Source organism: Callorhinus ursinus, unplaced genomic scaffold (assembly GCF_003265705.2).
Source record: "Callorhinus ursinus isolate GAN/ISIS: 27379988/994484 unplaced genomic scaffold, GSC_fseal_2.0 scaffold4, whole genome shotgun sequence".
Lineage (NCBI taxonomy): Eukaryota > Metazoa > Chordata > Mammalia > Carnivora > Otariidae > Callorhinus > Callorhinus ursinus.
In genome coordinates, this window is record NW_027397066.1 from 3,172,551 (window position 1) to 3,185,239 (window position 12,689).

Sequence of the window (12,689 nt, forward strand, 5' to 3'; positions counted from 1 at the left end):
GGAGCCCACGGATTGCACAACTGGGGTGTTGAACCAGAGCACAGCATCCTCATTAAAAGCTGCTTGCGAGAGTTTCTGGTCTTTCTCCGGGTGTGGGTGCCAGGGGCTCTAGGGTCCGATTCTCCCCATCTTGCTGGCCAGCCACAGGGCACACAGCCGGCTGGATCCAGAATCACCGATGCCAGCTATGCCTGTCTCCAGGGATGTCCCGTGAGTCCCTCCAGGTACCACACAGAATTCCCACCACTGCCACGCCAGCTGAGGCCACCTGAAAACTGCCCTGTGGCGGGCTCATTTATACCTGGACCTGTCAAGCCTCAGGCTCTCGGAGCTTGGAGGGGCTTGAAGTCCTGCGGTTTTCACCCCTCCCTAAGGGGAAGGTGGCCAGGGGTCACATGGCTGCCCAGAGGCCAGCTGGGGGCAGACCCTGCCGCCCTGCGAGGCTTGGACCAGGGGTGTCTCTATCCCCCTCTGGGCTTGGTGGTCCAGAACCCAGGCCCGGGCCCCTTGCTCTCAGATCTGCTGGCGCCCCTCACCCTCACCCTGGTGGCCCCACTTGCTACCTGGGGGGCTTGCCCCGGGCACATCATAGCTCTCGACGCCCTGTTTGCAGCCCCCCGCCCCTGGCAATCTGCTTTGTCTCTTCCTGCCTCGTTTCCCCACTGCTGGGTGGTCTGTGGTGAGGTGACCTGGAGCAGATACAGAGAAGCTTTAGGGGACATGTAGCACGGCTTAGCTGGGGCTCCCTGTAAGCCGGGCACCTTTCCAAGTGCTCGGCCCCCTCGCCTCCGGGGCGGTGGCATCCATGTCCCTCCTCCCCCGGGGAGAGGACAGGGCAGGGGCAGGGAAGCATCTTGCCTGAGACCACAGGCCAGGAGTAAGTCGGGGAGCCAGCCCAATGCCCCTGAGCTCAGGGTGGTGTCCCCGGCCCTCGGCTGGCTGGCGTGTCAGCTGTGGATCCAAGAGAGGCTGTGGCCGGGGGGTGGGCTACCCGGAGGCCCCTCCTGGCTAAGGACCATGTGCTCGTAAACTTTAATTTCCACACAGTAGAGAAACATATGGTACAAGCAAATGGGGGTCCACTGTACAGCGAAGCTCACAAATACACCTCAACACACATGTGCTCCCCAGCTGCTCTAGGGGCCGATTCTGTGAGCCGGTGGCCCCGTGCAGAACGGCACAGGGGAGGCAAAGCCGGCTCAGTCCTCGTAAGCCCTCCCCCCATCAGGACGCTTCCTCTGCCCGCCGGCCCATGGTCACCTCCAGGGGGACAAGCAGCCTCCCAGACACTCTGCTCCTGGCCAGTCTCTCTCCTGCCCAGGAAGGTGAACCTCATCACCAGCCACAGGGTTGGGCTGGGAAGCCAGGGGACCTCCCCCCGGGGCCTGCTCTGGGCCAGGTCCCCACACTTGATGCCTCAAGGGGGTCAGACATGGCCGCCGTCCAGGTCCTCCAGGCTGGCGGAGCGACAGCCTTGGTCATTCACTGTGGTGGGCACTGCAGCGTCTGGGGCAGGGGCTGGGAGGCCTTCGTCGGGGAGGACGGGCTGGGGAACTGACCTGAGCAGGTGAGTGGGAGCAGAGGGTGGGGTAGGTGCAGGTTGGGCATTTCGACAGAGGTTGGACAGGTATAAAGGCAGGGGAGCAGAAGGGAGGGTGGGACCTGTGGGGAACTCCGGAGGAGTGTTCTGGATATCCTGGGCACTTGGAAGGTGGCCGTCAGGAGCATCTGTACGAGGGGGACACCGGCTGCCCCTGTGGCACAGTGATGTTGGAGTGTCAACCTTCCCGAAGGCTGAAGTGGGTCCCTGGCCAAGCCCTGCCTGTGTCTCTGCCCCTGGATGGCCGGGAGGAGGCCACCAGCCCTGCTGAGGACCGTTCATGGTCCTTCGTCCTGACCCTGCGCGCGGCAACAGCTCTGGACGGGACCTCTCGGCCGGCGCCTGTCCCGGGCTGCAGGCTCTGGCACGCGGCGACGTGGGGAGGGGCCCCATGCTCACAGGACCACCTCGGGCGCGATGCTGAACAGGAGGTCATCATTCCCCCGCCGCACCTCCAGCAGCAGAGGGGACTCCGTCAGGATGGCCTCCTGCAGCTCGCTTGAGTCCACCAGAGGGCGCCCGTTGACCTTGACGATGATGTCGCCATCTTGAATGCCCCCTCTGCCAATGGAGAGACACCCAGTCACCGCACATCCCTGAGAGGCTGGGACCCCGCTCAGGGGACGATCCGGTTAAACAGCAGCAGTTAAGAAAAGTCATTTCAACAGGTAAGAACAGCATCCTGTAAGAACCGCAAGGTTCTTACACCAGATGGAAACCGATGTCCTCCAATGGGCTAGTGCTTTGTGAGCCTGCTTCTTCTCTACATTACAAGGGCTGGGTTCAAGTTCTGGCTGTAGCCTTTTTGGCTGGGCTGCCGCAGGCTAGGCACTTGGCCCCTTTGAGCCTCAGTTTCCATATCTGCGGTCCCATGTGGGAACAGGCTTGCGGATTACAAGGTCCAGGCTGCAGTGAGGGTTGACTAATGAGGCAGCAGACACCCTTGCCACTGAGCCCACCACTCTAGCTCTTGAGGCGGCTTGCCTGGGGTCCCTCCCAGTAACTGCTGAAACCCGAATAAGGGGCCTGAGTTTGGTGGCTATTCATTGGCTTCACAGACCTATGTTCCAACAAGTTCTACCGCAGGCCAGCTGTGGACCGAGCACCTGCGCTACAGGGCATGCATCTTCCCACACAGCCTCTGAAGCAGCATGACAGAAAACAGGAAGAGGGGTCCTGTTCGGTGGCGGGGGCCCTGTGGGGCTGGAGGCCTGCCTGCCTGACTCTTCTCCACTCCACACCCTGCCCTCGCCCCTCACAGACCCTCTGTGCATGACCTCCAGCTCCAGGGATTACTGTGTAGACCACTGACCGAATGAGCTCACATACCGTACAGACACACACCTGGGGCAGATGAGGGAAGGGCTTGCTCAGAGCCCCTCTGGGGCCTGAATCAGCCGCGCAAGCATGCAGCACCTACACTACACGGGCTGGCTCAGCTCACGGTGCTGCAAACAGTCAACTGTTCTCCGATACTTGGCAGTTTCAAAGAAAAAGGTGCTTTGTCTCATTTGATCTTGACAAAGCCTCCTGAGGGGAGAAAGGGTAGGCCGAATTGTGCCCATTTTTCAGATGAGGAAACAGGCCCAGGAAGACCCCAGTGCGCCCACCGAGCTGGTGGGAGTTGGGCTGGATTGGGGACTGAGCTCTGGTGGGGTCTCCACTACTGTCTCTAAACCCAAAGGAGAGGACACACTGGGCTGAGGAAGGGCACTGTCAATGCTCTAAGGGGTACCTCATCTCTCCAGCCTGCCCCTGGTTTAGGCGATAGGCCGGAATCCCACCTGCCACTTCCGTGCCATGTCATGTGCTGGGCGGGGGGGGGATGGTGGCTCAAGGTCAAGCAAGGTCACTGAAGCGGGCCCACCCTAGGCCTCATGCCCACCCAACTCCACCTGCCAGGATGTCTGATATCCTCCTGTCCAGTGTCCCTGCTTCCCATAGTGCAGCCTACCTCTGAGAAGGTGAGTTTGGAACAACCTCTTGCACATAAATCCCACTGCTGACCGATGGGAAGTCTGGGTTGCTGGCCTTTAGTTCTTCTACCAAACTGAAAAGGAAGTTCCACAATGAACACACTTCTTCTGAGCCTCCGTGGCACAAAGCTGCCCTCCCTCCCCCCACCACCCACGCCAGAAGAGGCATCTTTGGACCCCGCCACTGCTCTGTCCTACCACTGACCACTCTGGGTTGTCACTGATTCTTCTCAGTGTCCCCCACTTGACATGGGATCAAGAGAAAGTTTACTGAAGGTAGGTGATTAGAAGTGTGGATGGGGGGGTGATGGATAGACGGGAGGGTGGGTGGGAGGAGGGATGAGAGGAAGGAAAGGTAGAAGGATGGATGAACAAATGGACAGATGGATGGATGGAAGGAAGGATGGATAAATGGACAGATGAAAGATGAGCAATGAGTGAGTCATGGACTGGATAGACAGAGGCTGGACAGATGGCATGATGGATGGATAGATGGATGGATGGATGGATGGATGGTGTGATGGATGGATAGACGGATGGTGTGATAGACTGATGGAAGGGTGGTGTGATGGATGGATGGACAGACGGTGTGATGGATGAATGGATGACAGTCAGAAAGAAAGAACACATTTAATAGATAAAAGTTGGTATATTGGTCTTGATTACAAATGACTGTTAGATTTAATCCCTAGATTAGCAGTTGATCAAATGGGAAGTATGATCATTTTAGGGACTGTATAGTTTTGAGGGTATAATCAATTGAGCATGCCTTAGTTTTCCCCAGAGCACCCAATGCTCCTCCTTCTCCAAATCCTTGGACTTGGCTTTGCATATTTTTCTCTCCCTGATTCCCTTCCTTCCCCCTCTTTCTCCTTTTCCTTACACACCCCACCCTTTATTTCACTATCAGTGTTTCCAGCCACCCACTCTGCTACAGACATGATACTGATGAGCAGGACAGAGTCCTCACTCCCAAGGAGCTCAGGTTCAAAGTTGAGGAGTGTAGGGTACAAACAGGCAATTCCAACCCATGGGGCCAGGGCAATGCTTGGAAAAGAAGCACAGCTATGCAGGGGGAAAAGGTGGAACTCCCCCCATTTGAGCGGCATGGTGAGGAGAACAGTGTCTCCCCAAAATTCGTGTCCACCCAGAACCTCAGAATGTGACCTTTGGTACAAATAGGGTCTTTAAAGATCTAACTCCTTAAGGATCTCTAGGTAGTGTCATCCTGACTTAGGGTGGGACCTAAATCCAAGGACTGGTGTTTTCATAAGAGAAAGAAGAGGGAGATTTGAACACAGACAGAGGAGGCCACAATCTGCAGATGGAGGCAGAGATTGGGGTGATGTGGCTACAAGCCAAGAAACACCTGGAGCCCCCAGAAGCAGGGAGAGCAAAGAAGAACTCCCCACAGAGCCTCCAGCGGGAGCACAGACCTGCTGATGCTCTGATTTTGGACTATTAGCATCCAGAACGGCAAGATAATGAATTCCTATCGTCTTAAGCCACCCAGTTTGTGGTAATTCGTATGGCAGCCATAGAAGCTTTCTTCCTGGAGGAGGGGGCACCTGAATGGAGTCCTGAGGGAGCTGAAGGAACCTATCAGACAAAGCAGGGAAAGGCATTGCAAGCAGAGGGCTTGCCTGAGCAGAGGCTTGGGAGTCTGAGTGTCTGGCCCTCGGGAACACCTGCAGGTGGCCAGACACAGCTGGGCAGGGTCTGGGAGGAGAGCTGAGGAGAGGGATGAGGATGGAGGGGCAGCAGGGTTGCATCCTCAGACACTCACCTCAGTGTGATGGTCCGCATCCGTATGCCAATGAATCGCTTCTTCCAGTCTGGGAACAAAACAGGGCAGGACTCCGTTAGAGCCACTATGAAAGCCTCTGCCCTCCTTGAAGAGCCATGTGGGGGGCTGAAATTCCCCCCAGGAGCAAAAAGCAGCAGGATCCATCCTATATGGTCACAGGCTAGAGCTGCCTCTATCTTCCAGGCTGTTGTTGAGGAGCTGGGAGATGTCCTGCCTAGTCTGGTAACTTCATGCTCACCCTTGCTCTCAGGCCCCATGCAACGACATCAGCTCCCACAGCTGCTTGGCCGCTGAGCCCCACACTCAAACCCCAATGGCCAGTGGGGCTCTCCTCTCCAGCCTCCATCTCACAGGCTCCCCAAACTCATCTGCTCAGATCTGAACTTGTTACCTTCTCCTGCCTTCTCCATAAATTATAACATTAGCCTATAATGCCCAGTGAGTACTAGCCATGTGCCAGGCCCTCCAGTTGGAGACTTAAACACACAAATTTCCAAGGCTGCGCCAGCCTGTGATTTAGAAAGTGTTTTAACCCCAGAAATAGCATTTACCTATTTGGTACCATAAAACAAGTCTCAGTACAATTAAAATGTCTTACAAAAACATGCTCTCTGACCACAATGGAATTAAAGTAGAAATCGGTAATAGAAGGGTATCTAGAAGATTTCCAACAACTTAGAAACCAAATAACACACTTCTGAATTCTTCATCTTCAAAGAAGAAATAAAAAAGGAAATTAGAAAGTATTTAAAACCAATAAAAATGGGAAAATGACATATCAACAGTTGTGAGGTACAGGTGAAGCAGTACATGGGGGAAATTAATAGTACCAGAGTGCTAATATCAGAGAAGAAAGGTCTCACATCACTGATTTTAGCTTTCACCTTGAGAACTAGAAAGAGAAGACCAAATGAAACCCAATGTAAGAGGAAGAAAGGGAATAATAAAGACTAGAAATCAGTGAGATAAGAAAACAGAAATTCAATACAGAAAATAAATGAAGAGCAAATCTTATTCTTGGAGATCAATAAAATCAATAAGCTTTCGGCCAGACTTATCAGCCAAAAGAATAAAAAAGAAAAAGACAAGACAATTATCCACATCAGGATCAGGCATGGGAGAAGGGACATCACCACAGACCCTACAGTACTGAAAGAGTAGTAAGATGTAATTATGAACAACTGGATGCCAACACATTTGACAACTCAGATACAATGCATACATTTCTTGAAGTTTCCAAACTGCCAGATCTCACTCAAGAAGAAGCACATAACCACAGTAGCCCTGCCTTTATTTTGTAGTTAAAAATCTTCCTACAAGGAAAACATCAGGGCCAGATGGTCCCACAGGAGAATTCTACCTAATGTTTAGGAAAGAAATAGTATCAACTCTGCAGAAACTCTTCTAGAAAACTGAAAATGAGTGAACACCTCTGGGATGTTGTGATTTATAAGAAATATGTGTTTTGGTTTTCGTTTATGGTTCCCAGCACACGGCCCCTAAAACTTCTGTAATTCCCTGTGACAAGCACTCTGGGGACATCTTTTTGCTGCCAGCCCCTGAAATAGCCTCATGGTGATACATGTGTGAAGGACATCTTCTGTTACTCTTACAAGAAGCCCCTTTCAACCACTCCCGAGTGTATGTAACTGCGGTGGTTTTGAGAAGCCCCTAAGGATGGGTCTGGTTGCCAGGAAACCTACAATGTGATTAGGGGGTTGAACTTCAGCCCTAACCTCCACACCCCTTCTGGGGAAAGGTGAGGGGCTGGACATGCAAATAATCACCAATGGCAGTGATTTGAACTAATTGTGCCTACATGATGAAGCCTCCATACAACCCCAAGAGCAGGGATCAGAGAGCTTCCAGGTTGGTGGACGTGGAGGTGCTCTGTGTCTTTTCCCAGACCTACCCTGTGCTTCCCTCCTGTTGTTGTTCTTGAATTATACCTCTTTATATACAAACTGGTCATCTAGCTAGTAAACTGCTTTCCTGAGCTCTGTGAGCTGCTCCAGCAAATGATCAAACCCAAGGAAGTGGCCGTGGCAACCCCCAATCTCTAGCCGGTGGGTCAGAAGCACAGATGACAGGCTGAACTTGTGATTGGCATCTGAAGTGGGGGGCAGTCTTGTGCGACCTTAACTGTGAGTTCTGATACTACCTCCATGTAGACAGTGTTAGACTTGGGTGAAACAGTAGGACAGCCAGCTGGTGTGGGGAAGCTCCTTGCATTTGGTCACTAGGGTGTCAAGTGAAACGGTGTCATAGCAGAGAACTGAGGACAGACAAGAGGCACAGGAGGAGTGTTCTTCCTAAAAATTTCCCAACCATCATCCTGATGCCAAAACCAGGAGAGAAAACTAGACCAACACCCCTCACGAAGATGGCTGCAGAAAACCCTTAGACATGTTCCGTGAATCAAATCCAACAACATATCCCAAGGATAATGCATCACGACTGAGGGAGCTTTATCCCAGGAATGCAAGGATGGTTTACCATTCAAAAATCAGCCAAAGCAATTTACCACATGAACAGACTACAAAGGAAAGTTGCCATCTCAAAAGGTGCAGAAAAGGAGTCTGACAAAATCTTCTAACATCTGTTCCTGAAAAACCTACGAATTCAAGGGAACTTTTTCCACCTAATGAAGGACGCCTGCAAGAGACATTGAGCGAGCATCCTCCTTGCTGGTGAGAGATAGAGACTTCTCCCCAAGGGCAGGAAAGACGCCAGCCCATCCACTCTCACCACTTATTCAATATCTTACGGAGGCTCCATCCCGGCGAGAACAAGAGAAAAGGCATCCAGACTGGAAAGAAGCCAAACTGACTCTGTGCACAGACTGCAGAATCATCTGTGTGGAAAGGCTGATGGAACCCACAGAAAGTCCTACCAGCATAAGCTGCGAAGGTCACGGGATCTTTCATGATTAGTCGACATACGAAAATCAACGTTACTTGTATATTCTGGACGAACAATCGGAAATTGAACTTCAACATTGAAACAACTGAAATTGAAATCAGGAATTGACAAGCTGATTCTAAACTCCATGTGGAAATGCAAAGGATCCCCCAAAACCAGAATGACGCTGGAGGCGGGACAAAGCCGGAGGGCTGATGTCGCCTGACTTGAAGACTCAGCAGAACTGCAGGAATCAGGACAGACAGACAAGTGGGACAGAATGGGCTCATTTTATTTTCGACAAAGGAGTAAAGGCCATTCAGTGGAGAAAAACACACGATGTCGGGACAACTGACTCTCCAAAGCGGGGGAAAAAAAAAGAACTTTGATTCATACGTTGCACCCTTTTAAAAAATTAATTCAAATTGCATTGTCATCCTAACTCGAAGACCTCAGAAAGTAAACTGCTAGAAGAAAAGGTAGGAGAAGATATCCCTGACCTTTGGTTAGCAAAGATTTCTTAGATACAATTCCACATGCAACGAGCCATTAAAAATATAATTGGCAAATGAGACTTCATAAAAATTGACAAAACACCCGCTCTTTGAAGGCACCCGTCAGGGGAATGAAGTTAAGCGGCGGGAGGAGACATTTGCAGCTCGTCTCTCTGACAAAGGCTCCCATCCAGAATGCACCCAGACCCCTCTCAAAACCTTGTAAAAACACAAAAAACCCAAGTTTTTAAAGTGGGCAAAATATCTCAACTAACATTTTTGCAGGGCGGGGATGAGGGGCTGGCCCATGGCTCCGCTGGGTCGGTGGCTTTGGTGTTTACCCCCAGCAAGTGCAGCCCCGGACGCTTTGGAGCAGAGTGCGGTCTGCCCTACGTGGTCTGCCCTACGTTTTGAAAGGACCCCTCGGCTGGGACGCATCTGTAGGGCAAGGGCAGCTGCTCATCCCAGTGCAGCGCTCCACGACGGGGCCAGGCTGGTGATGGAAATCTGGGAGTCACTCCCTAGACGGCATTTCCATCCATAGGCGGGGTGAGGTTCTCAGAGCTCGGAGAAAGGCCCACCATCCTGCTCCTGACATGGGTGCTGGCCCCTCGTCAGCATCGCTCAGAACCCTAAGGTCATGCTTCAAAACAGGAAGGAGGCTGAGCTTCCCATGCTTGTGTGTGAGCAGCGCCCTGGCTAGGCAGAGGGGCAGCCCTGTCCCCCCAGAGGCAGAGGCCATCCCATTAGAGACCTTGGTTGGAAGCCCACGGCCCACCCCAGAGCCAGCAGGCTCAGCCAGATGTGGCTTCTCCAGAAACCCGGGCGGGTGGGGCTGGTGCGGGGTGGCCTGATTGAGTTTCCGGGTCAGCAGACAACCCTGTGTCTCCTCCTTCACGGGAAGATCACCGAAATGCAGAGGGTCCCGCGTGCTGTGCTGGGAACATGGAGGTGGGCTGAAGGTCCTGACTTTGTTTCCTGCTACACAGGCCACGGAAACACTCTGGAGCCACGTGAGGCAAGAAAGCCAGTGAAGGAAATGAAATGATAGGGGGGGGGAGGAGGGAAGGGGAGGGTGTTGGGGGACCGAGGAGAGGGAGGGGAAGGGGGAAGAGAGCCAGCTTTGGGTACCGATCACTCCCTTCAGAGACCGGCAGCCCCCCACACCACGAGGGCACTAACGCAGCTGGACAGGGCACTGAAAGGGGTTCGCTGTATGGAACGTGAGTTTCACCTCAACAAAACCCCAAACCAAGCCAGAGAGAAGCTCACGCCTGGGGCTTTGCGGGCATCAGGGCTGACCCCTGATTTGCCCCCTGAACCCCCATCCCAGGAGCTGCCCCTCCACCTCGCTCACACTCTGCATCTCGCCTTCCAGCAAGCCCTGTTGGCTCCCAGTTCAACACTGACCGGGACCCAACCACGCCTCACCCTGCAGCCGCCGTCACCCCTGCCTCGCCCCCGCTGGTTTCCCTCAGCAGAATCCCCCCAGCACCCGTGGCTCCCCGCCAGCCCATGCCTGCCGCCCCCACCCCGCGCCCCCTCTCCCTGCCCCCCTCCCCAGACATCAGGAGGGGGCCCCCGCACCCCGCCGCCCCCCCCCGTGCCCCCGGACCCCTGCACCCCTCTCCTGCCCCCCTCACGGGATACAAGGTGGCTCCTGCAGCCCGCCTTCCCGTCTAGAGTAAAAGCTCCCGGCTGCCGTGCGCTGGGCTCTCTGCCCACGGGAGTCCAGGCTCTGCGCAGGCGCACATCCGCTGTGGGCCCCTCTGGCCCCAGCCCCGCGCTGCAGCCCTGAGCGCTGAGCACCGGTCCTAGCCCCGGGCTGCGGAGAGCCGAGCTCAGGTTTCGGGGACACTAAAGCCTAGGTGGACCTTGGAGAAGGGACAGTGGGCTGCAGAGCAAAGGTGCTGCCCCGCCACACCCTTGCCTCTGGCTGCTGCCTCCAGGCCTGGGGGGGGAACACTCTAGCCCACAGGTGTCCCTAGTCTGCCTGTGACCTGGAGGCCAGGGAATGTGCATTCCAGTCGCTTCTTGCCGGAACCCCAGCGCCTCCCTGCAGCTCTCCCTGGGCGCATAGGCCACAGAGACCCCTGGGGCAGGAGACGAGTGACGTTTCCACTCCCCAGGCTGGATGGGACCCCACAGTTCACAGAGGGCCAGATATCCATAGCCACCCAGCCCCATTGACCCAAACACCCCTGGGGGCACGCTCTAGTCCTAAACCTGGCTGAGCCCCCAAACTCTCCTGTGGCCTGAAGCTGAGGTTCCCTTGGACCAGCATGGTGGCCCCTCTTCCCTTGAGAGCCACCCAGAGGCCTCTGTACCCCATACCTAGACAGGAACAAGAAATGCACTGTAATGTCTCCTTGGTTTAATTTAAGGATGTCTTGTTTTAAAGAACTTTAGATTAACTGGGTTTAAGTATTTTGATAATTTTATTAAGACAAAAAAGCAGGAGTAAACACCAGTCAGCTTCAGAAGGGCTTTAAATTATAGATTCAGTCATCCAGCTAAGATTTGTTGGGCTTTCTGATGAGTCCACATGTCCTGGGGGAGGTGACAGCTCTGGGGACAGGGCCTGAGAGTTTCCCAGGGTATCTGGGGTGAGGTCACCACTGACAGGGATAGTCTCTGCACCACAAAGGAACGGACCCTGCTGGCCCCTGGTGGGTTCTGAGAGAGGAGAGGAAGCAAGGCAAGAAGCAAGAGGCTGCTATCATCCGATTTCTAACAGTCACCTGACAGCTCAGTCTGCAAAATGCAGCTCCACCGATTTCCAGAAAGGGAGCCAAAGTGAAAGGCACCCTTGGAGCAGAGGATAATCACACTAGAAAAGCTCAGTTATTAGAGAAAGCACCAAGGCTATGCCAGGTGTGAAGGTGCAACCCTGGGTTAAGTTCTGAGCTTCCTAGCAGCCAAGGAGAAAAGATGTGGGGTTAGATACCCCCCCCGCCCCGTCCAATAGAAGAAGCGTTGAGCTTCTTCAGGGAAGATGGGCTCTACCCTGGCTCCAGGCCATCTTCACATGAGGGACCCCGATGAACCCAACGGAGTCCTCAACAGCGGTTCTTCACGTGACCAGTCCTCATGGCACTGGTCTTGGCTGCACTGGGCTCCGTGTGCTTGGCTGGTGGGATCGTGGAGGATCAGGCAAGCATGAGGAAGCCCCCTGCTCTCAATGAACTGCTGGTGAGGGGGCTGGGAGGAGACATGGAAGCAATTTGAAGGTGTGAGTAGTGGGGTCGAGGCAAGTCTGGGCATTGGCCAGGTGGGCATGGAAGACAAAATGGCGGGAGACGTTCACTTGGGCTAAAATGAAAGGCGGGAAAGTGGAGGGCACCAGGAAAGCTCCTGAGATCAGGAGACGTAGGACCCTCCTTTGGAAGGCAGCTGTGACCACCAACTTTAAGAAGGTGATGGGCAGGCCCTCACTGGGGAGAGTAACCTGTGCCTGGCTAAGGCCTCCCCCAGGTGGGTGCTCACGGCCATCCAGGCGTGGGCAGGGAGAACTGGACACCCCTGTGCGAATGGGGAGATGGGGCTGAGATGAAGATGCCTTCCAAGGATCAGGGGCTTGGGCTCTGCTCCCCGGGAGTAGAGAATACCCTCCTGGACAGGCTACATGACCAACAGGCTAAAAGAGGGAGTCCTTAGGGATGAGCAGATGGGAGGGAGGGAGGGTGGATGGGTGGATGGCTGGGTGGATGGGTGGATGGATGGATGGGTGGATGGGTGGATGGATGGATGGATGGATGGATGGATGGATGGATGGATGGCTGGGTGGATGGATGGATGGATGGATGGATGGATGGATGGATGGATGGCTGGCTGGCTGGATGGATGGATGGATGGATGGATGGGTGGATGGATGGGTGGATGGATGGATGGATGGATGGAGGGATGGGTGG

The 12,689-nt window shown here is 54.3% G+C and overlaps 1 protein-coding gene across 1 annotated transcript in view; it reads right to left on the reverse strand.

The window, feature by feature from the left end:
- Positions 1 to 1,016: 1,016 nt before the first annotated feature.
- Positions 1,017 to 12,689, reverse strand: part of HTRA3 (HtrA serine peptidase 3) — a 30,899-nt gene continuing 19,226 nt past the window's right edge. The window contains exons 4-7 of the mRNA XM_073891147.1: positions 9,054 to 9,216; positions 5,363 to 5,411; positions 3,555 to 3,650; positions 1,017 to 2,161 (exon numbers count right to left, since the gene is read on the reverse strand). Of these exons, the coding sequence (XP_073747248.1) occupies positions 1,996 to 2,161; positions 3,555 to 3,650; positions 5,363 to 5,411; positions 9,054 to 9,216 (474 nt within the window). The 3' untranslated portion in view covers positions 1,017 to 1,995. The remainder of the gene's footprint in view (positions 2,162 to 3,554; positions 3,651 to 5,362; positions 5,412 to 9,053; positions 9,217 to 12,689) is intronic.